The 21,939-nt window shown below is 46.1% G+C and overlaps 1 protein-coding gene across 2 annotated transcripts in view; it reads right to left on the minus strand.

Annotated features, from left to right (window-relative positions):
- Positions 1-269: 269 nt before the first annotated feature.
- The window catches only part of TPCN1 (two pore segment channel 1), a 40,315-nt gene continuing 18,645 nt past the window's right edge, over positions 270-21,939 (minus strand). For both annotated transcript variants that reach the window (XM_010214672.2, XM_088532296.1), the window contains exons 4-27: positions 20,763-20,876; positions 20,377-20,507; positions 19,759-19,847; positions 19,035-19,069; positions 18,339-18,397; positions 17,428-17,527; positions 16,026-16,142; positions 15,043-15,167; positions 13,821-13,869; positions 13,555-13,618; positions 12,483-12,527; positions 11,286-11,342; positions 11,150-11,203; positions 9,720-9,792; positions 9,381-9,488; positions 8,072-8,143; positions 7,675-7,764; positions 7,099-7,214; positions 6,330-6,376; positions 5,720-5,788; positions 5,174-5,258; positions 3,120-3,256; positions 1,709-1,789; positions 270-514 (exon numbers count right to left, since the gene is read on the minus strand). In XM_010214672.2, coding sequence (XP_010212974.2) covers positions 392-514; positions 1,709-1,789; positions 3,120-3,256; positions 5,174-5,258; positions 5,720-5,788; positions 6,330-6,376; positions 7,099-7,214; positions 7,675-7,764; positions 8,072-8,143; positions 9,381-9,488; positions 9,720-9,792; positions 11,150-11,203; positions 11,286-11,342; positions 12,483-12,527; positions 13,555-13,618; positions 13,821-13,869; positions 15,043-15,167; positions 16,026-16,142; positions 17,428-17,527; positions 18,339-18,397; positions 19,035-19,069; positions 19,759-19,847; positions 20,377-20,507; positions 20,763-20,876 — 2,040 coding nt within the window. In that variant the 3' untranslated portion in view covers positions 270-391. The remainder of the gene's footprint in view (positions 515-1,708; positions 1,790-3,119; positions 3,257-5,173; positions 5,259-5,719; positions 5,789-6,329; positions 6,377-7,098; positions 7,215-7,674; positions 7,765-8,071; positions 8,144-9,380; positions 9,489-9,719; positions 9,793-11,149; positions 11,204-11,285; positions 11,343-12,482; positions 12,528-13,554; positions 13,619-13,820; positions 13,870-15,042; positions 15,168-16,025; positions 16,143-17,427; positions 17,528-18,338; positions 18,398-19,034; positions 19,070-19,758; positions 19,848-20,376; positions 20,508-20,762; positions 20,877-21,939) is intronic.

Genomic DNA, 21,939 nt, shown 5'->3' on the forward strand with positions numbered 1-21,939 from the left:
TTTTAACATTATTAAGCAGGTGGCTTCGGCACGGCTTCGGCACGTTTCCTGCTGTTAATGGATCACCTATCTCTTCCCCAAGGGTCTGTTAGTGGTAAGACAAGCAACAGGTCTGAGCCTGGGAAGCAGGTCAGAGGGAAGAGGACTCTGTTCTGCCAGAGATGCTCCCTCTGTGCTGAGCGTAGCCATCTCGTTCAGCCTGGTTCCTGCAGTCTCACAGAGCCCCTCGGGCCTCTTTTTTTTTTTTCTCCACAATTCACTGCCTTGAAGAAGAGATTTAAACCCTAAAGTCAACCAGGACGTTGAACAGACCTATATACACCATCCAATATATACGCTGTGAAGTAATACTCTAGGTTATTGCATAGAGGGTGGCTTGCATTAGCTAGGCCTAAATGACAGTCTGGGAGCGTTGCCGAAGGCTCGAGGGCTTCAGAGAATTGTTGGAAGCAGGTGCAGATTCTTGCAATGGTGTCTGAGTCTCTTCTTTCCTGGCGTGTTCCTCGTACCACTCCTGCAACAAGGGATCAAACACACCGAGATCAGCCTCCCTCCTGCTCCTGGGTGCCTCGTTCCACCCCAGGAAGATCCCCAAAGCTGCTCCACTTCTTGAGGGCACTGCACTTGCTCAGGCAAACAGGAACTCCTTCTGGGCTCCCCTTTCCCTTGTCACGCCAAGTCCTGGAAAACTTGATCCCTGGAAGGAGCTGGTAACCTCAGCACGGCTCCAAGAGGCACACCGGGACCCCAGTGCCCACACAGAGCAGTAAGTGGCAGCTACGGCCTGGGTACTGTTGCCTGAGCTGGCAGGACTGACAAACCTGGGCAAAGCCACATCACTGTCACCCCAGGGTGCCTCTCCACAATGCTCAGGACTCTATTAATGCCCAGGACTCTAGCTCTGACATTACGGCATTTACCACTTCCAAATTGGAGGCTCAGCAGGATACACAGGGCACTTCCCTGTGGATTTCCAGCCAGCTCTGTGACAAGGAACATGTTTCTTTGTTAGATGGAGGAAGACTCATCCCCTCCAAGCTAGCTGTCCGAGGGGCAAAGGACAGATTTAAAAGGTTAAGGGATTAATGCTTTGGATGCTAATCATTATATTAGCCGATGTCCTTCAACCTACAGAGCAAGTCTGGCATGCACTACAGTCACCTAATTCACGGCATGGAGCTCCTAACCTTGGAGGACATTAGTAGGGAACGTGTTAATCCAGAGTGTAGGTTCCTGATCCTTTTTTCTCCGTATCCTGAGGGAAAGCTGGCGCAGCACTGCTAGCACCAAACCCCACCGCTCTGGCCCGGGGAACACTCAACGTGTGCGTCAGGCGCAGACACTCCCCAGCTCAAGTGCAATCACATTCCTGCGGCTTAATAAATTAGCAGCCAAACCCCAGCAGCACCTGACGCAGGTGCCCTTGGCCCCTGGCAGGCATGTCCACCTCGGAGAGCCCGGCAGCCCCGGGAGCTGCAGCACACATGAGGCCACGGAGGCTCTGAGCACTCAGGGGGGGGTGAGAAAGTCACCAAATGCCAGAACTGATGAATCTAAAAAGATTAATCTACTGCCAACTTGTGCCACAGAGCTCACAGCTGCCTGGGTCTTAAAGGCAGAGATCTTCAGTGTTTAAAAGGATTGTGTGTTATTCTGGGCAGTGCTCACCCCAGAGGCTGGGTGGTATTTCCCACTCAGGTGCACGTACCTGTATCTCCTCCTCATACATCTTCATACTTAAATCACTCTTGGTTCTCGATCTGCGTCCCAGAAACAGTGTTGACATTTGCTGAAAGTGAGGGAGAAAGGAGGAAAGAGATTAAAAAAAAAAAAAAAGACATTTATTAATCACCGAAGTCATAGGATCAGCTCTCAGAACTTCAGGCATCCTTCATGCTGACATCCGTCACCCACAGATGAGCCCAGGATACCCTGGGCTCCTTCCTCAGAAGCATTTTTAGGGTGCACATCACTTGACGAAATACAGGCATCCATTGCAGGCTTTGGTAAATCACACTGATAGCTCCCAAAAGACGACAAAGGGAGCTGCAAGAGATCAGCTCAGCTGGGCACACCTCTGTCAGAGGCACTTATTTAGTCCAATGAATGTGACAGCAGCATCTGGAACAGACTCAAACTCGAGCTTCCAAGGCAGGTCTCGTCTTAGCACAAGCTCAGGTTCCATTTGTCTAGACCACACCGCTTACTCCATGGGCCCAAATTCTTAAATCATGTACACAGAAAGCCAAAGCCTGAATTATTCTCTAGTCATATGCGTTATCTGAATTGTAGTGAAAGGAAAAGAAACCCCATTAAAAGGCACAGGTTTAACATCACGTTTCTATACTCCATTGCAAGGCTGAGGACAGCAATCTTCTTTGGTTTATTGCTTTGAAAACAGTGTTTATGATCAGTATCGTTATCACTACGTGATAATGTGAACTTCACCTGTGTGAACAGGAGTTCAAACTTTAACTAGCAAGTCAACCAAAGCAATTAAGCGTCACCTAAGAGACTGTAGCACCTACTCTTTGCAGTGGTGAGAATATAGCAGCAGTTATTAAAATACACATTTAAATACCCCTCAAATGCATGAGACAACAGCTCGCAGAGGTAAGAATAGTTATCTGTGCCAACTTCATTCTCCAATTGTCAACATCCTTTTTTGGGAGTGGAAATGTAAACAGTGCTGCAGAGAAAGGAAGTCTGGTGTTTGGAACTGATACTGTTGTACTGCTGCATGAAGTTTCAGGACTGTCTGAGCCACATTACGCTACAGAAAGAGGCAAGAGAACTACAAGATGGTGGCTTCTTCAGAGAAGAAGAAATACGCTTTTCTTCCGGTCGTTACTGGGTCACGACAGCACTAAGCAAAGTTTGCAGACTATAGCAATGAGCCTTTGCCAAAGCTTTTCAGAGCACAGGGGAAATTGAGTTGCTGTTTTCCTAGAGCAGCAAAACTTTGTGACCGTGCTACAAAGTTCCTTCAGCAATACAGCTTTGAAGACTATGAAGTCACACACAGTTTCTCTACAGAAAACAGCAAAAATGCACTTGTGGCCCTAGCAAATCTCCCTCCCCCCTGAAGCAGAGAACCTGCAGCACCTCACTCCTCTTACCCCATATTTGTCCATCTGCAAAACAATCTTCTGCAGCTGAGACGTCTCAGTGGCAGCTGAACTCCGCTTGTACAGCTCTATTATCCCAATCACTTCCTCCTTGGATATCTCCTTCTCCAGCATGATGCCGTTGTCTTCTGGAGGGGCAAGGAAAAGGAAGCAAAAAAAAAGTCACCACAATGAACATTGCTTTCGACAGCCACTACAGTTAAGAAGAGCGTCTCCAGCAGGTCGAGGGACGGGATCCTGCCCCTCTACTCAGTCCTGGTGAGGCCACATCTGGAGTATTGTGTCCAGTTCTGGGCCCCACAGGACAAGAGGGATGTGGAGCTGCTGGAGAGAGTCCAGCGCAGGGCCACAAGGATGATCAGGGGCCTGGAACATCTGCCCTATGAGGAGAGGCTGAGGGAGCTGGGCCTGTTCAGCCTGGAGAAGAGAAGGCTGAGAGGGGACCTGAGCAGTGTCTACCTCAAGGGAGGCAGTGAGGAGGATGGTGCTGGTCTCTTTTCACTGGTGGCCACCAACAGAACTAGAGGTAATGGCCACAAACTGAAACACCAAAAGTTCCACAGGAACTTAAGGAAATTCTTGACAATAACCCTGAAGGACAAAGCTCAACGGCACACAGGACCAAGCAGGATCTGGCCTGTGCCCACTGCTAGGCATGCAGGTATGTCCTTGTTCCCCAACAAGGCAGCAAGGAAATAACTAGTGTACAGGGCCAGAAGGCATCTCTTCCTTTTTAAAGCACTAGGCACCTCAGTACCTTAAGAAAATCTTGTGGCTTTTTGCTTGCCTACAAACTTGATTAGAAAAGCAAATAACTGCCCAGTAATTGCTGCCTTTGACCTTCAGCTTGAGAGTAAGGTACTAGCAAATGTCCTTTTCTGCACTCTTAAAACTGGATACAGGAAAGCTTGAAATGAAAAGTGGATCTGTAGGTGAAACTGTCTGGTTCCTATGGGCCCGTGCCTCACATTTGGACTTCCTGGCACTTGAGAAAGACGAGGTGCTGATCAAAGCTGCTCCTGTGGCTGCGGCTGTCACATGTTTCTGCAAGGCAGATTCACTGGTATTAAATACATGCAAGTTTGCTGGATCTATCTTTCGCTTTCCATGGAAAAAAATGAAAAGAATTATTAAGAATGGAGAATGAATAGAATGGAGAATGAATAGAAAAGTGTTTTGTGGAGAACCAGAGGGGAAAGCAGAAGGACTATAAGAGATGCATGTGCTTATGACACCTAATTAGCAGGTCATGAAGTTACATTCAGCTTCAAACACCCAGCTCAGGAGACAAAGGGACAGTGAGTAAATGCTGCCGACTCAGAGAGGTGTGATGGCAGAGAAGAGGCACTGTTAGTTCCTAAAAGGTACAAAAAAGCACATCCAAAACCAGTACATGGTCACACGCCTAAAAGGAACTCAGTAGAGATGAAGAGGATTGAACAAGCAGCATCCTTTGCCCTCTAAGCCTTGACCAGGAATGCTGGCAAACCTCATGGATCCAGTGTGTCAGTGCCTCAATGCTGCATGAGCCAAGTGGACACAGGTCTGTGTCCTGGTGCTGGTAACAGCATATTGGCACAAAATTGATTTTAAAATAAACATCTGCCCCCTCACAAGGCCTCTCATCGAGCTTTGCTTTTTTTTTTTTTTTGCCTTTTTTTTTTTTATCTTTGCAACAATGCTTCCTAGCATCCTGCCTTTTACCAAACCTGCGTAGACTTCTGCTTGAATCATCTCCTTGAAATGGTTCAATTAAATATTTCTGTACATCCACATATGTATGTATATATGCATGCATTTATGTACACACATATGTGCACATATTTCTACACACACTTCTGGGCATAGGGGTGGGTGGGTTTTGAGATAGATGAGGATAGAGAAGAAAGGTCATGTAGATATACTACACAAAAGCATAGGGATGAGTTTAGGAAACCAGGCTAAAAGGAATCTGGTTGTGCCGGTCAATCCCATTCTCCCCTACAGACACAAGACATCAGTGAGAAGACACAAAACGGTGAGTTGGCCACTTCTCAAGTCCTGACCTTCCGAATCCTGGTTCTTCCGTGTGTAGTTCATGCGAAAGACGAAAGCCTCCAGAATAAAGGCCACTATGATCGTCATCACCACCTGGGAGAGGACATGGACAGAAGAGGTCAGCAGGCTGTTGCTGGGGAGTTTTTCCAGCCCAACAACAGGAAGCTCAACATTTGGTCTGGGCTTTACCTGCTGGTGCTCCAGCCCCTACTGGCCACAGGGGATGGGCATGTCCCGACTCACATATTTATCTGCTTTTTTATGAATAAACCACAGACAGTCAGCCACAAAAGGGACAGAACAAAACCTTTGTGCTGCTTAAGTCTTTATCCCAGGCCCAGATTTCTACAGCATCAGCTTTGTCAATGACCAGAAATCTTATAGATTCAACTTTTTTTCATGTGCTGTGGATGCAGACCTGTTTCTGGAAGACATTATGTATAGGAGCAGAGCTCTCCTCATTCAGGGATGGAGGCTCCCACCAGAACATGGTGGAAAAAGTCTCCTGTCCCCATCCACGTTGCTTGATACACAAAACCTCTCCAGAAACCTACCATGGTCACGATATAGAAGATCATGAAGTAAAGACGGCTCCAGTGAGTGGTTTGTGAGGTCACCCCTTCCTAGAGAGGAGAGGTAAAAATGTCAGTAGTGTGTAAAGGAAGGGGGAGCCTCCTGTTAGCTGTCACCAGCTTAAAACAGCACAAACATCACCTATCTCGTATCCGTGGCTTGACAGCTATAGCCCCAGTGACTACCTGCACATTGCTCAGTGCTCCAACTGTAGCTAATCAGCCTCTAAATGCAAATAAACATAATTTAAACCCTGAGCATATGAGCCTTTGCTGCTGTACAAGCACGGCCTGGAGCACAGGGTGATAAGATGGAATAGAACGGACTTCACTCTTCCAGATCCTGAAATCTGCTCTGAAGGCTGATCAATGTTCAGGAGAAACATACTCAGCAGGGCCTCACCGGTGTTAAATATCACCCAAAAATCTATAGAAACAAATATTTGGCAATAGCAAGTGACAGTGCTGGGCCTAATGCTGCACACCTCCAATTGCTGGGGAGGAAAGCAGTGGTGGTAGAAGATCTAGCTCAGCAGTGTCCTGGCAAGTGTCAGCACTGTCTGTACAGAAAAGGTAGCAGAGGTTTACTCACCATGATGATGTACCAGTCGTTGACGACTGTCAACTCAAACAGCGTGACTGTGTAAGAGTGGAAGAAAAAAGAAAGATAATTGCCTTACCCAACTGGATCTGTTTCAGAATGCTTATTAGCCCTCAGCTGTCCCCGTCAAAGACTTTTCAAGACATCAAGTTTTTATACAGCCCACCAAGTTGCAATACACCCAGCAAATCCAGAGACCTTTATCACTGCAATTAGTTCGGCATCTTCTCACTGCCAAGACCCACTGAATCAGGAGCATACCTTGATCTGTATTTTTTAAGAAGAATCAGAAACAAGCCTGACCCTTTCCACATGACAGCATGGAGACCTCCGACACCGCCAAGAGAAAATAAGCATCCGTGGAAAAATCATGGAGAAAAATTACTGTATTCAAATTATTCTCATCAATAGGTTTAAAGAAATGTAACAGCATCACTGTTAGCTCCTTCGCAGGGTAGTAACTTAAACCCCTTCTTAAACATCTATGGAAGTCTCACCTGATCACCTATTAGAACAAGCCTGCTGGCTTCACACTGCCTGTTAAGAGATGTATGCTCATCTTGCAAAAAAATCATGACAAAACTACTCAGCTAGAGCTATCCAGACAGGAAGAGCAGGACTGTTGATTGTTTAAGGCATATTGGCAGGAATTCCTGGGAGAATCCCAGGCCAAAATGAGCACTGCAATCCTGTCATCCAGCTCTGCAGGAACACAGATCCATTAAGAAATAGTCTTCACTATGAAGCAAACCGCCCTTACCAAAGCTGTTCAAAATGTTGTCAAAGTTGTTGAGATAGTAATAGCCTTCTTCCACAACTGTCTTGTTGCCAATGGTATGGTTCACCCAGCGGTAAGAATCTGCCACTGTGCTTGTACTAATCAGAGAAACCAGGACAAGGAATGAGAAGAGAGATGGAAAAGCAAGGAAAATCCCACGGGCTACAGACACCAGAATGCTTAGGAGGCTGTGAACAGGATGGCAGCTTCCCCTCTTGGCCAACACTTGCCTCTCCACCCTCACAGCTCAGCAGAAGCCCAGGGTCCTTCTAGTCATGTGGTAAATATTAGGCCAGAGAAACTGGACATTTGAGGCAAAATCTCTGTCTCACACCCTTAACGCTTGGCATTTTCTGGTCGTCTGACATCATGTAAGATGAGAAGGGACAAGGAGGTGAAGTGACTTCCCTGGATTTCCCAAATATGCTGCCTTTGCTACAAAGGTCTATTCCAACCCACCCTCTGGCCCCTTCTTCTCAGGGATTAGCGATGAGGGAGGCACAGCTCTTTCCTTTGCACCAAACCTGCTGCAGAGGAGGAAGGATCTGCAGTACTCACTTGCAGCAGTTCGGGTAGACCACACCAGCGAAGAATTCCATGCCAACGATGGCAAAGCAGTAATAGAAGATCAGCAGGGTTAAACCCAGGCTGGAGGACATAAGCATGAAAAGAACTGCATTACTGAATAGTCGTTTACAGAGGAGAAAAGGTACTGGCTGGTAGCTCCACAAAGTATTTTCTATAGATGGGAAACAGCACTGAAAACCTCAGACCAGTCTCCCAGCTGTTGCTGCTCTGCAGTGTTTGGTCTGCTTTCATCCAAGAAGTCCTAGGAGCAGGAGAACTGACAGCTCAGCCCATCCATTTTCTTGGCAGGTTGGACAGGTCCCTATCCTGATGCCAGCCCCAGGCCCTCTTCCCTCTTTCTCCCACCCAAAGACAAGTCAGTTGGTACCTGGCCATACGGGGAAACAACTCAAACATGGTGTCCAGGACATTTCTGTAACGCTTCTTCAATTTAAAGAGCCTGAAAGGAGAATTGTGCATGATTATCCATGTACGGCAATCCTTGAGTTCTCATGATTGCTGGGAATGGTTAGAAGAGTATCACAAGTCTCCATCACACAAGTCAATGAGCAGCTAAGGCCTCCTGACATCAAACTCACTGAATCTGCACTCACTCAAATACTCTGCTCACCTGAGCAGGTGTCTTTATCCCATCTGAATGCTTGCGACATATCCAAGTAAGTGTCTGCAGGATTAAGGTATCTCAAAGAAAGACTCTCATCTTGTTATAGAGCATGAAGCATAAATAGCTACATCTTTGAAACCACGGGAGCCTAAATCAGTCCTGTGCACAGGGTCAGGATTCATTTCTCCTTTCCTCAGACACAAGCTTTTCTCTGCTTCCCCCATGACTCAATAAAACGATGAAAGTAAAACCACATTCTGCCTGCTAACGTCAAACTCGGCAATTTCATCAGCCTTTGCAGAGAAGCACAGTTACCAACACAGGCTTTGGCAGGGTAGCGATGGAGAAAATAAGTCTCCCCCTGCCCAAGTGTCATTAAGCGTTCTTTAAATCTTCAGTGAAGAACTAAGCCACACTAGATTTATTTTAATAAAACAATATTAACAATATTCTGCCCCTTGAAAATACCTTCCATCATGGCTCTCAAAGCATTCTGTGAGGGTGACTGAAACTCTGCAGCAGTCTCAGCACGGGAGGGTTAATCGTACCCGTCTTGCTGAGCTGCAGAGAGGTTATAGCCAGTCTTGCTTATACAGTGAGATGCAGTCAGAGCTGGGTTGTGCTTCACCCTAGAAAGCAGTATCCTTTGAAAACTGTAATTTCTGGTAATTCAATGGAAATTATTAAACTGGCTCAGACAGTCTCACCCTGACAGAAGAGCTTTTCTCTGAGTAGCATCAGACAATTTAGAGGAGGTGCAAGAACCCCACGAAGGCAGACATAGGATAATCTGCCCCTGGTAAATCCCTTGATCTCTAATAGAGATCAGCTTAAGCTCCAAAGCACGGGGTTTCATATCCCATCCCAAGTTTTTGTTATCAGTCATTTTGATAACTCTGCCTAATCTCATTACCCCACGTAATTCCTGCTTGCCATGGTCATGTACCCACAGAGCAATCCTTGCCCTTTCCTGCTAAGGAGCTCAGTCCCCAACGGGATTGAATGAAAACAAGCCTGGCTGTTTTCTTTCCCATCTCTTTTCCGTCCTCCCCACACAGCCTCCCTGTCTCACCTCAGCAGCTGAAGAGGTCGCAAGACCACAATGAAGTAGAACGGCTCCATGTTAAATGCCAGTGCCAGGAGCCCCAGAAATGCAAAGAGGGTGACTGCGAAGTCAAAGCTGGAAAAAAAAAATAGAGATATAACAAAAGCAATGATGTATCATTGGATTTCAGCAGAGAAGTGGTACTTGGTGCCACTCCCGCCTGACAAGATGCACAAGGCCAGGCACAGAACAATTATAATGTCCTGCAGGTGGCCTCATCTACAGGTCTAAAATCTGCTCTCGAAAGTCAGTCTTTCTAACCCAGCAATTTTCACTGTATCTCTCAAAACTTTAGTGCACACTTACAGATTCCACCCCGAAGACAGGTACTCAACAGGCCCCAGGCCAGTGGTTTTCAGCAGCAGCTCCACGCCATAGACTGTAGAAGACAAGAGACAAAGACAGAAATAAGCAGCATCACAAAGAGGCCTTACACAAAGGCTGGTCCTCAAATATGCCTGGTGCTTTAGGAACATACAGAATTGCTGAACATGGGCTTAACAGACTCCAGCCAATCCTCTTTATCCTCAGTGAGACGTCAAGCAAATAACACTTTCCCTCCAAAGCACCACATTCATTCGTATTCGTGGAGATTTCTCCCCAGTTGGCTAACACACTATGAATGCTGAGGCATAAACTCCTGTAGAAAAGGCCAGAAAATCAGGTAGGAAATTCAGTCCTGTCGGTTTTATTTTCTTCTATTCTGGCAGAACATATTGGACATCCCACAATGTAGCCTGCAATCTGCAAGGAGATGCTTTCAAAGAGGAGCCATCTCTGTCCTGGTAGCACCTTGTGGGTTTGTAGGCAACAAAACAATGACATGATCATGCCTTGTTCTGGGCATCCCAGAATTTTCCTTTGCAGGCTCCAAAGAGGGAGGTTAGAGGAGAAGAGACTGGTGACAACATCCTTGTAAAAGAAAGTGTCAAGAGTGTCTCTGCCTTCAGACTTCCAAGAGTGCTTTGAAGACTAATGAGAGTAATGAGCAGGGAAGCACCAGAGCTACCCAGAAGTCAAACTGGACCTCAGTAGCCTTTCTCAGGTTCTCCAAAGCATCTCTTACTGCAGTTCTACACTATTTTGAGGCAGTGACACTGGCAGCTGAGAAACAAACTCTCAGCACTCAGAAACTTCATGGCAGTGCATAAAGGTCTGGTGTTTATGTTTGGGCTGAAAAGGGGAGACTGAGACACACGTTGATGGAGAGATGACGTTCTAGTTGCAAGCTAATAATCAAATAGTCAAATTTAACTAATCAAGTAGTCCAGCTAGTCCTTTCACACCTCTCCTGCACCTTGCACTCCAACAGGGCTGCCTCACATTGTGTGGAGCCAGCTCACAAGCACAATGGGATCAGAGCTGGTCTGATCCTCCTGGAATAGCAAGATCCTTCTGGAATAGCAAGGGCAGCGCCACGCAGGGCCAGCACAGGCTGCAGGAGCTTATCACCTTGCACGTTGTGTCCAGCCAACAAGGCTGCTCTGCTCTCAGGGCTGAGCCAGCTCTAGCAGTAACGTTTCAGTCTGTGCAGTGAGGCTCCCCTGACTGCTGCAGCTCGGGGAAGGGCGAGAGCAGAGCAGGGCACAGGCAGGTCTGTCTGCATGAGGACAGTCCCCGCCAGGCACAGTCTGTGCCCCTTGTGACTCCGTTTTTAACTTGACACTTGGGAACAGAGCTGTCCGCACTGCCCTCCCACCTGGTTATGAAGCAACATCTAGGAGACAAAAACTTACTTGTGAGGAAGACTATGTAGCTCCATGGGACGTTTCTGGAGAAGAAATTCCCTCCTGAAAGACACAAGAACGAGATTTTCTAGCCTCCTCTTTAACCATCCCAAAACATAGTCAAGAATGAAGAAATATTTCCTACCTTGCAGCATGAAGGTTTCAACAAGAATCCAAATTCCATTCACAGCCACCACAGTATCTGGAAAACAAAGCAAAAACCCATAGGAAAAACACTCCTAGATCAGAAAATACCATTTTCCTAACCTACTAAGTAGACTTCTACAACAGAGCCTACAATACAGGACAAGTAAAAAAGTCAGTGCTTGGAACATAATTCCAAGTCAACTAAAGGTTTCAACTCATGGCTTAGGAGAGTCTGAACTTCTGCCCTGCATTTTCCCAGCCTGTGAAACAGATAAAGCACCTTTGTTTCCAGAAGGAGGGAAAGAAAAAGAAGGAAAAAAAGAAAAAAAAAAGAAAAGGCAAAACTACAACTCCTTTTACCAATAATTATCTTATACTCTGCTATGTTAATGCATGCATATTTCATCTTCCTAGTTCTGAAACAGGCTCTTGAGAATCACTATGTCCACAACAGTGCAAAATAAACGCAGCAGGTTCCCCAAAAGTGCAAGATAAAACTTCTGTCAATTTGCATGTTCCCCTTCTCCCCCATAGGCATATCCAGAAAACCAAAGATGGCAGACTGCTCTTTTTCACTCAAGTCTTCCCAACCCCTCACTCAGTCTATCACCCTAACTCACAAAATCCTCTCTTCTGGCATTCAAAAAAAAAACACTATTGAGTAGGAAGAGATCATTTAGAACACAGCAACTAGCACCACAAGTGACCACTTTTTCTCCTCTATGGAAGAGGAGACAAAATCATTCTCACAGGCAGCACAACTGCCAGGCAATCCCCCCAGTAACAAGGATGCTACACTCCTCGAGTGCAGGCAACACGAGAAGTCTGACCGGCTCCAGCAGCCTTCGGTTGCAAGATAAAAACCTCCAGGCCAAACAATCTGTCCCCTGCAACAAGCCAGGTCCTATAGAATCAGATCCACACGTGTCTTAGGAAGTACTGAACCAATAAACCCCTGCAGATGATTCAACCACGGTGAGAACTGAGAACTCAAAGTGCAGCAGCAGCCAGTACCAACACACTCTTCCCACTCTCTCCACCAAAATTTTAGGAATTCCTGTGTGGGCCATGGCTCAGACAGCAGAGCAGGCCCTACCACACTGAACTCCTGCACAGACAGCTCTTACGTGGCACAGACATAACATCCATGTGACGAAGGCAGCATAGCAGAAGGCTGTTCGTTTCTCCTACTTACACATGATGTACTGGAACACTCGTGACTTCACAAGGATGTTGATGCCTGCAGGAAGGAAAACAAATATTTATGCATTCCCCTATAGTTCACACACAGCTTCCTCTATCTTCTCCCAAGAGACATTTTCCTATCAATTCTCAGCACAGAAACTAAATGCTTTAGAAGATTATTACCTTTGGTCTCTTGGGACCAATCTTCCTCTAGAACACCAGTAGGAATGAACTAGCTCTCTTCATCCACTTAGACATCTTCTCTCCAACCACATCACAAAAATATTACATAGATAAATACAGCTGATGAAGCATTGACCACATATGGGGCAATGAATATGTTGGAAAGGAGTGAGTGCATTAGCATAAATATGCAGGGCTCCTATGGCAGCAGTAAATTTGCTTCAAGACAGTATTAACTGCCCCCATCAGCATAAAACATTGAAAAAGGAACTGCAGATAAGTTCTTATTTCTGAATGGTTATGTTCTGTCAGGAAACTTAGGACAGGGGACATGAGTCACATTGGCAAGAAAGATTACCCTGATGAATATTTCTGATCTCTTTCCCTCTCCTTAGCAGCCGAACTTGACCTGTATGAGCACTGCAATCACATCCTGGGACTAGGAAGCCTAGCAGCTTCTGCAAAAGCACAAATCTACTGCACAGACTGCTGTGAGCTACTGCTTGGGATACAGAGAAACAAATCTACAAACTCTGCTAGATGCAGCAAGCAAATATCCCCAGCTAACCTCTGTGCTGGGAAAGGAATACAGCTCGCCATGGCCTCAGGAGCTGGTTTGTTACAGAGTATCTGCCAAGAGGCCTCTTATTTTATGCAAGTTTCTTTTTGGGACAGAGCACAGGGAATATTTACAAGACAAATCTCCCTTGGAGACTCAAGCGCCTTGGAAGCTCTGAATACAAAGTGAGCTGGTCAGCAGGACTTTCTCAGCTGTTTACCAGGGACATTTGGGCACAGAGACGCACAGTGACAAAGTCCCTTTGGAAGGCCTTGTCTTCATAAAGAAATGTTTTTCAGCCTGGTGGAATGCATGCTGTCATCTAAACGCGCCACGTTACCTTTAAAAATAAGGAATGCTGTCCGTGGAAGGTCATCAAACCAGTGCTCACGATTTCGTTTTGCCTGGAAACAGAACAGCCTTGATAAGAGGGAGTCTGCACTACATCCATACAAAAACATGCCATGAGGGGGACCCACCTTACCCTCACCACGGGTTTCTTTCAGATTGCCTTTGTTTCTCCAGCCCCTTCTTAAGTAATCACTGGCCTCCTTTGCTTTCCCTCCTACACACACTTCCCCTTTTCCCCACCTGGTAAATACCTACCTTCCATTTTAAGCCAACAACTTCATAGAAATTGTAAAAATCCTTTAGGCTGCAAAATAGAAAGAAGCATTTGATTAGATCCTTAGGGCTGCTTTTATCCTTAATTGTCCTTGTCAAGTGCCATCAGCAGCGAGTAGCTGGAAGTTAACTCCTTTCCAGGACTGCAGCCACAGCGGAGAACTCAGCATGGAGCTGACAAGGGCCCAAACAGAGCATGGAGCCACCTGCCTTCTGGACAAGACCTAGCAGAGATCACTCCCCTTCTGCCTCCAGAGAAAACTGATTCCACTGAACTCCAGATTTTTACCATGAAGAGAGATCTCAGATATAGCAGGCTCCAAAAGACAGAGACCATACTTTCCTTAATTACTCTTACCTTACTTTTCTACTACCTCTACACATTTGCTTTTAAAGGTAAAAAAGAATTTTGGCAAAAGTCATAAAAGCAAAGAAGTCAGCACACTTGTAAAACACGAGTGACTGTATCTAGGTGCTTGGGGTCAGACTTTAGTGTCCCAAAGAGCAGAGGCTGAAATTCTTGGACGCAGACCGGTGTCACTAGGTGCCTCAATTTAACAACTTGGTCTTTCTGCTTATGCCACTTTCACCATTTCTCTACAATGTTTGACTATAAGGAGAAAGACTGGCACCAGTTTTGCCGGAGACATTCGCTCCAAGGCTGTCTGTGGCCAGAACAAAGGAAAGGGATGAGCAGCCCTCCTGCTCCAATTCCCTCTGCTTCCATGCTGGCTGCAGTTAGCTGCTCCCACCCATCGGAATGGTAATTCTCTGCCTCATAACACAGAGGATGACAGTCTTGAAAGCTGCAGCAGAACCAAATTTTAATTAACAAAACTCTGGGGGACACAGCCAGCTGCTGGAGGAATAAGAACTGGTTAAGTTGCAAGGCTGCACTGTGGGAAGAAGGGCTCCTTGCAGACTCCAGGGCTGTTTCTCAATTTTCTGCTCCTCTCTTCTGACGGGAGAAGTGGGAAACAGAGCTTGGTGGCGGCCAGCAGAGCCCTGTATCCACAAGAGGGCATGCAGGGATTCCAGCACTTCGGCAGAACAAGCTTGCTTCCCAGTGCACCCCCAGCACAAAACAACTCCCATTCCAGACAAGTTTCCTTCCATAACCCCAGCCATCCTCTCCAAGGTGCAGCCCAGCTGTGGAGAGCGAAGCAGCAGTCCTGTTCTGGGCACAGCAGCAAGACTATCCTACCTGACTAAAGGAGTATTGCTTTGATTCAGTGCTTTGAAAGTGAGATACCGCTCTCTGGCACACATCCGAGGCTTGTAGAACCGCAGCAGCCCTTCAAAGTGCTTGAAGGAAACTCCAGTCGGCCTCTAGAAACAAGGGAATGATGCTATAAGCAAAGACATGAAGCAGGAGCACATACAGGCTAGTCTATTTAATTCCCACTCCAAATGTGTTTGGAGAGGATTTCTACATCACCCTAAGAGGCCATTACAGCTAAGCCCCCAAAGTACCCTGAGCTATTACTTTACCACACTGAGTCTATCCCAGAGCACAGACTTAGAAAGATTTCCTGGCAAAAGGTCCCTCCTGCGATTGCAGAATTTTGCAGGGATTGCTCCCTGATGAGCTATCCCAAGAAAGTTGTCCAACCAGACATCCCAAGCAACAGAGTCTAACTCTCCCTGGGAAATGCCTAGGCAGCCTAGCAGGCCCCATTACTGACACTTTTTTTCAGACCATCCACCATTCTCCAGGAACAGCTCATATAATGGATGAGCCCTAAACATGAGCTAATCTAGTGGAAGGTCCTCAGGTCTCAATTCTCTTCCTGAAGCAAGAAACCAACTCTCTCCTGCAGCGCTCTGCCCCACACACAACTGCCTGTAGGTGAATTACTTCTGCCCAAGCAGTACCTGGTGACTGCCCCTTCATACGTACAACCACACCTCCCCTAAGGACTGGTGTTTGAGATGAGAGTGACCCACACTGAAGCAGAGAGAAAAACCAAGGCTTGCAAGCACTGCAGGACAAGCTTCTGTTTTATCAGGGCACTTCCACAGCCTGACACGGGCCTAAAACCCACACTACTTTGTTTTTCCTCCAGAAATAAATTAAAACAAGCCATACAAATGAAAAAGAGTAGCCCTTGGTGGTTGGGATTGCAATCAACCATCCTAGATCAGCTTTCTGTGGCCACACACCCGTGGTGCCGCGCGCCGCGGTACCTGCTTGGTTATGAGCAGGCGGTAGGCGTGCTGGATGGCCGCGCGCTTGTGCAGCAGCAGCGACTTGAACTTCCTCTTCTCGATGTCGTTGAAGGTGTCGAACACAACGGCCAGAAGCTGCAGAGAGAGGACGGGAGAGAAAGGCGAGTTTTAACTCTGGCACTGGGTGGCCACCCGAGCTGATGCTTCTCCAACAGGCGGGAATAGCCAGTCTGGAGAAGCAGGGAGAAGCTTTGCCCGAAGGAGGAATCTTACTAAGTGCCAAACTAATGTGCAGTAGAAGGGAGGTAACGAGGGACCCTCAGCCATAAGGCTACAAAGGAATTACCAACCACACCACTTTTTTGAAGAGCTTCAGATGTATCTGGCCTCCTAACACTTGTTAGTGGTTTTAAGAACTAAGGCAAAGCCCCATGCAGGCCAACAGAAAGACACTACAGAAAGGTTTGTTAAAATGCCCTGATCTCTTCCTGCAAAGCAAGTTTGAAGGGCTACTGTCAGCATTCATCCTTCCACAGCAGCTGTGGCAAACAGATGTGCAAACTAAACTTCTATCTCAGATAGGAGCACCGTAATCCAAGCTCTTTAGAAGCACCAAATCACTCCTCTTGGGCTGGGGGTTCCCCAGCTCTTCGCAGGGTCCCTCTTTCGCAGCCCACATTCCCCCAGAGCTGGTCTTGGCCCTGCTGGATGCTGCGGGTGGAGAAGCGGAGCCAGCAGAGCCGCCACGCTCATGAGCACCCTCACAACCCTGCTGCAACAGGACACGTGGGGCCTCCCCGAGACCGTGACCCACAGGGCACAATTCCACTCCTGGCATTACTCAAAACCTCCCTGCACTCCCTACTGGGTGCTGCCAGGCTGTCCAGGGTGGCAGCTGCACCTCCAGCTCACTGTTTCTCAATACACAGACATCCACATAAAGCAAAGACAGGAGCCAGCCCTGTCTGCAAGCTCTGCAAAGGGAAGCGGAGACGCAGCACAGCGCGGATGCCAGGGCTATTGCAATTCAAGTCCTGCCACACTTTGCAATTCCATCCCTTTCAAAATGATTTACAAAGGATTTCAGGCAAGCCCAGATAATAAAATGCCATTTCATGATAAATAATTAAGATGGGGAAGGACAATAAATTTCATGCAACTGTGTGTGTCACTCCAACAGCATATGAATGCGAGGAAAACGAAAAGATTATTTGCATCTTTGTTTTCTGTGATTTAGTTTATTTCCTTACAGTTGAATATTAAGAGACTCCTACCTGTAGCAAAGCTGCCATTTCTAGAAGCATTCTGCCAAATAGTCCCAAATTGTTACACAGCACTGTTGGGAATTGGGAAGACTCCAGTGGGCAAGGAAATTCAAAGTCAGGTAAAGAGAAGTGAAAGGTTTCAATAGAAGACTTACCAAGTTCATTATGAAGTACAGCTCAATGGAGAGATACACTATGAAGAAGACACAGGACCAGGGGTTCCGGGCATAGGATGGCATCATCACATCAGGGAAGCTGTATCCCGAAAAGGCACAAGTTTAAGCACCCAAATTGCTAACACTATAATCTGTATATGTGGGTGAGAGCACGAGACAGGTCCCAGAGGGGCACGCACCCACAGCAGTGGGTCTGCAGCTTTCTGCAGAACACACAGTTGCTCGTGACACAGAATTGCTAGCCCAGCAGAGAGCAGATAAAGCATGGAAGCATGATGAAAAAGAAGGAAAATGAATGAGCATATTCCCTGCACATCCTGAAACCCAAACAGGTAAAGGGGGTTTGCACTACGGCTAAGGGGTTGTGCTTTAGTAACAGCAATACTCCACAGCCACAAAATAATCACACCAATCCTTGGGCTAAAAGTATTACAGAACAACAACCAAAGATTTATTCTTGGTTGATTTTGCAGATTTTGAATTTCCTAATCCTCCCAGCCCACTCTGACAGCTAAGCAATATTTGCTTAGTGCTGTTATCAACTTTTTCTAGATAGGAAAAGTGAAGCGGAAGAGCTTCACAACAACGAACTATCCCTGAGAGAGGAGCACAAGCAGAAACTTCTCCTCCTTGGATCCAGGCCCAATAAAGTTGTCTCCCCTCTTATTGCCTGCACAGTGAGGAAGTGCTCTGAGTGGCTTAGAGATAACTCTGCATCCAAGGTCAGCATCCTAACACGAAGTACATTCCTTCCATGCAGATGAACCTGTGCAATATTTCTCTCATGCAGAGAAAAGGGAGATCCGGCACTACTGCAAATAAACTCTTGATCTGCTAGATTTCTTTGGGGAAGAAAGGCAAACACCAAGCTAAAACAAGCACAAACTTACTTGGAAGTGGTCAAAAGAACGAAGAGGTTCACAAGGCTATTCTCTAAAGTACTGAAATACTGAAAGAAAAATAAATAAATAAAAATGCAAGCAGCCTTTCATACTTATTTTGTTCAAAAGAAGCCCACTAGAATACAGGCCTTTCTACATTTCCTAGGAAGAGGATAATTTAGCACTGGTTCCTTTTAGAGGCCCCAGGAACATGGCAGGTGAAGAGGTAAAATGATTAAAAGCTCCTCTGCACATTTTTGTAGTATTTACTCCCAGTAAGCAACAGAGAGACTCAACAACAATGGGAACTAGCACTACTGGACTTCATAGGAGTCAGCCTGAGAAGGCCAAGCTGTCACCCAGATACCTTCTCCACTGGGGACAGCTGTGGGTCACATTTGGTGGAATTAAGACATCAAGAACAAAGAACAACTTCACTGATGTTCCCTTTGGGTGATCCTGTCTTTGAGGAAGTCTCATTTACTGCCTTCTTTCCCAGGAAGGGGAAGGAAGTTAACCCAAAGTAATACTGTCAAGAGGCCTCCTCGGTCACAACTGCTGCCCCTTTTCATGACTGGCACCAGGCGGAAACCAGCTTCCTTGACCACCATATGGGATAAAGCTACATCTACTCAGAAATGCTTAATTCTTAAACTGATCAAAATGGGCCTTGAGATTCAGCCCAAAGAAGCAGTGATTACTTACAGGATCTGAGTGGTTAGGAGAAAACAAATAAAAACCTAGAAAACAAAAAAGAGAGGGAAAGGAGGAAAAGAACAGGGAACACAAATTAAAAAGATATTTAATTTCAAGTAACAAACTGCTAAGTCTTTGCTCCCCAAAAGCAGGTTGTACAAAAAAGCTGGAAGCCCTCACTGATATCATGAAGAGGGAGGTCAGCCCTCTCCATACAGTTTTGCTAGTGGCTGTCATTTGACTGATCCTTTCAGAAAGTAAATTTTCTGTGAATTACCTGAGGATGGACCCATAGCAGGTACTCTACCCTTGAATTCCTAGGAGCTTAGCTTGAATTTCCTGCACTGAGGAATAGTTCCCAGAAACAGAATTTGGAAACTACATGTATAAACACCACAAACTGTCCTCTGGCAAAGGTCAAAAGGACCTTTGTCACCAAACCGAACGTCAGCTAGAATTTTTAGTTCTTTAACTGCATCTTGGGGATCATAGAATCATAGAATCACAGAATGCTTAAGGTTGGAAGGGACCTCTAGAGGTCATCTAGTCCAACCCCCCTGCACACGCAGGGTCACCTAGAGCACGTGGCACGATTGAGTCCTGCCAGAATCTTCCACTTAGCTGACTTCTTCCACAATGTGATTAGCTGCATGTTCATGCAAGTTTTTCTGCTATCCTTAGAAAATATCTGGTTGGGATTATCACAGCTTCGACTTCTGTGAGTACAACTCACCCAGGATGGCGAAGATCACCATGAAGAAAAGCAGGAGCAGCAGAATATCAATAAATGGGGGGAGGGACTGGAAGATCTGTCGTAGATTTCTGGAAAGAGAGAAAACCTTTTTGAGCAAGAACTTGTGTGGGCTTCCATATAGCAACGAAACCTTACTCTCCAAACGGAGGAAATAAAAATAAAAGTGAGGAAATAAGAACAGACTCGAGAAGGACTTTCCTCCCCCTACTTCCAGTAGGAGAAATGTGTACATATATATATGTATATGTGTATACATACACATACACGCTTACATACATACACACACACTTATACAGTGAAAACTCAGGCGTTGTATCACATTGTCCGTTCTGCTGCTGCAAGAACGGTGAAGCCTGGATGCAAGATGAAGCTGGAAAGACTTCTTGCACCAGCGACAGTACCACACAAGCACTATGGACATATCCAAAATTACTAAGGAAATTTCCCTATGAAGGCAAGATGCTGGTACACTTGAGACCCAGTCACAAAATACGTGAGATCTGAAATGCCCATGAAAGGCACCTGTTTTCCCTAGTGCCCTCAGGAACAGGGTGCTTTTCCTTCTCTCTTCTCTCAGACAGAGAGCTGATCACTCACCTTCTGACCGCGCCGCAGTAACGACAGTCCACCAGGAAAATACAGCGCAGGGCTCTGGTTATCCGCACGTGTGAGGTCTGGCGCACCAACACCACGATGGCCTCTATGAACTGCACAAATAGCACGCAAGTCTGCAGAAAATAATAATAAAAAAATCTATTTTTAAGTGTCTAAAGAGAGCTACAGTCTCCACTTGGGAAAAGCAAGCCAAATTGGGTGCTTCAACGGGGGAATGTGACTCCCAAGGCTCTGACACCTCACATAAATAGCTTGGCAGTGGGGACACGAGCCTAAATATTCCCTGCTACTGTACAGCCCCACAGTTACTGTGGCTCCTTGATTCCTGGATATGCTGAAGGAGAAGCACCAACAGGAAAGCAACTTACCTTCACCATGGTCCTTTTGTGCCTGATAAAGGTGTGGAAGCCCAACCACCGCATCTTCATGGAGAGCTCAAAGACCACCACGATTAATGCAAACAGCTCCAGGGTTGCATGGACCTGTTATAACACAGCAAAGCAAAGCTTAAGCTGTCCTTTGCAATTACAAAAACAAGCAGAACACACCGATGCTCTTCCTTTTGTAAGGAGCACGTGGATTTAACAGCAATTTAAGCAGTGGAAACCCAGAGAACCTGACGCCACCCTTACGAGTATCATGGCATTCTCAAGTTTTCAAAGTTTCTGCATTTATTGCTTCGTGCTTATATTAAAGCCTAGAAAATTTTTCTCTATTCAGTAGTAGTCTGGAATTTCCTAGAAATCCATGTTATTTTTAGAAATTGAGCAATATAACAAAAATACAACTTTTGATATTCAAAACAACATACCAAAAGACAAGACAGCAGCAATTCAAGCAGACATATTTTTGAAAGTTTAAGACTGCATTTTTTTTTAGCGAATTGAAGGAATGAGATTGAAAACACAGAATGCCTCACAAAGAGGGTAGATTTGTTTTTTACAACCTCAGCTTTAGCCATAGCTCAAAACTCAAATGGGCAAGAAATGGGAGTGCACTGACAGCAGTACGCTCATCACAGTCGAGATGGTGACTCCCAACTCATCTCTAAATCCACACTCTGTGAAAATTAGATATAAAACTTCAAGTTACTTAAACACATACACATGAAGAAGAGTCCTCTCAGCCTTACCATTCTGAGGAGAGGACACAAGAAGGTTTGGCAGCTTGGCCAAAGCTGCAACTCTTTGCGTTCTGGGAACCAGTGGGTAACACGCTGGTATATCAGGACCAGCCACAACGATGACTTTAAAATCATCCCTTCGAAGCCCCATAGATTCTTGAGTTATCTCAAATAAAAGCAAAACTGACACTTCTCAAACATTTAAGAAACTTAAGAACTGCACCAGCTTGATCATAGAGAGCAAGCATCCCTTTTGCTGTTGGCCTATATGCACACTGGATGAAAAAAGGGATGTTTTGCTGGCTGGCCAACCAACATACCTGGCTCTCAAGCCAGATGGCTCTTCCTAGTACTGCTTTCCTCTTCCTTTATGTTTCATCTTCTTTTTTGCCCTAAACCACCGCTGTGAAACAAGCAGACGT

Source organism: Tinamus guttatus, unplaced genomic scaffold, assembly GCF_059628265.1.
Source record: "Tinamus guttatus ecotype Peru unplaced genomic scaffold, ASM5962826v1 Tinamus_guttatus_pri_ptg000459l, whole genome shotgun sequence".
NCBI lineage: Eukaryota > Metazoa > Chordata > Aves > Tinamiformes > Tinamidae > Tinamus > Tinamus guttatus.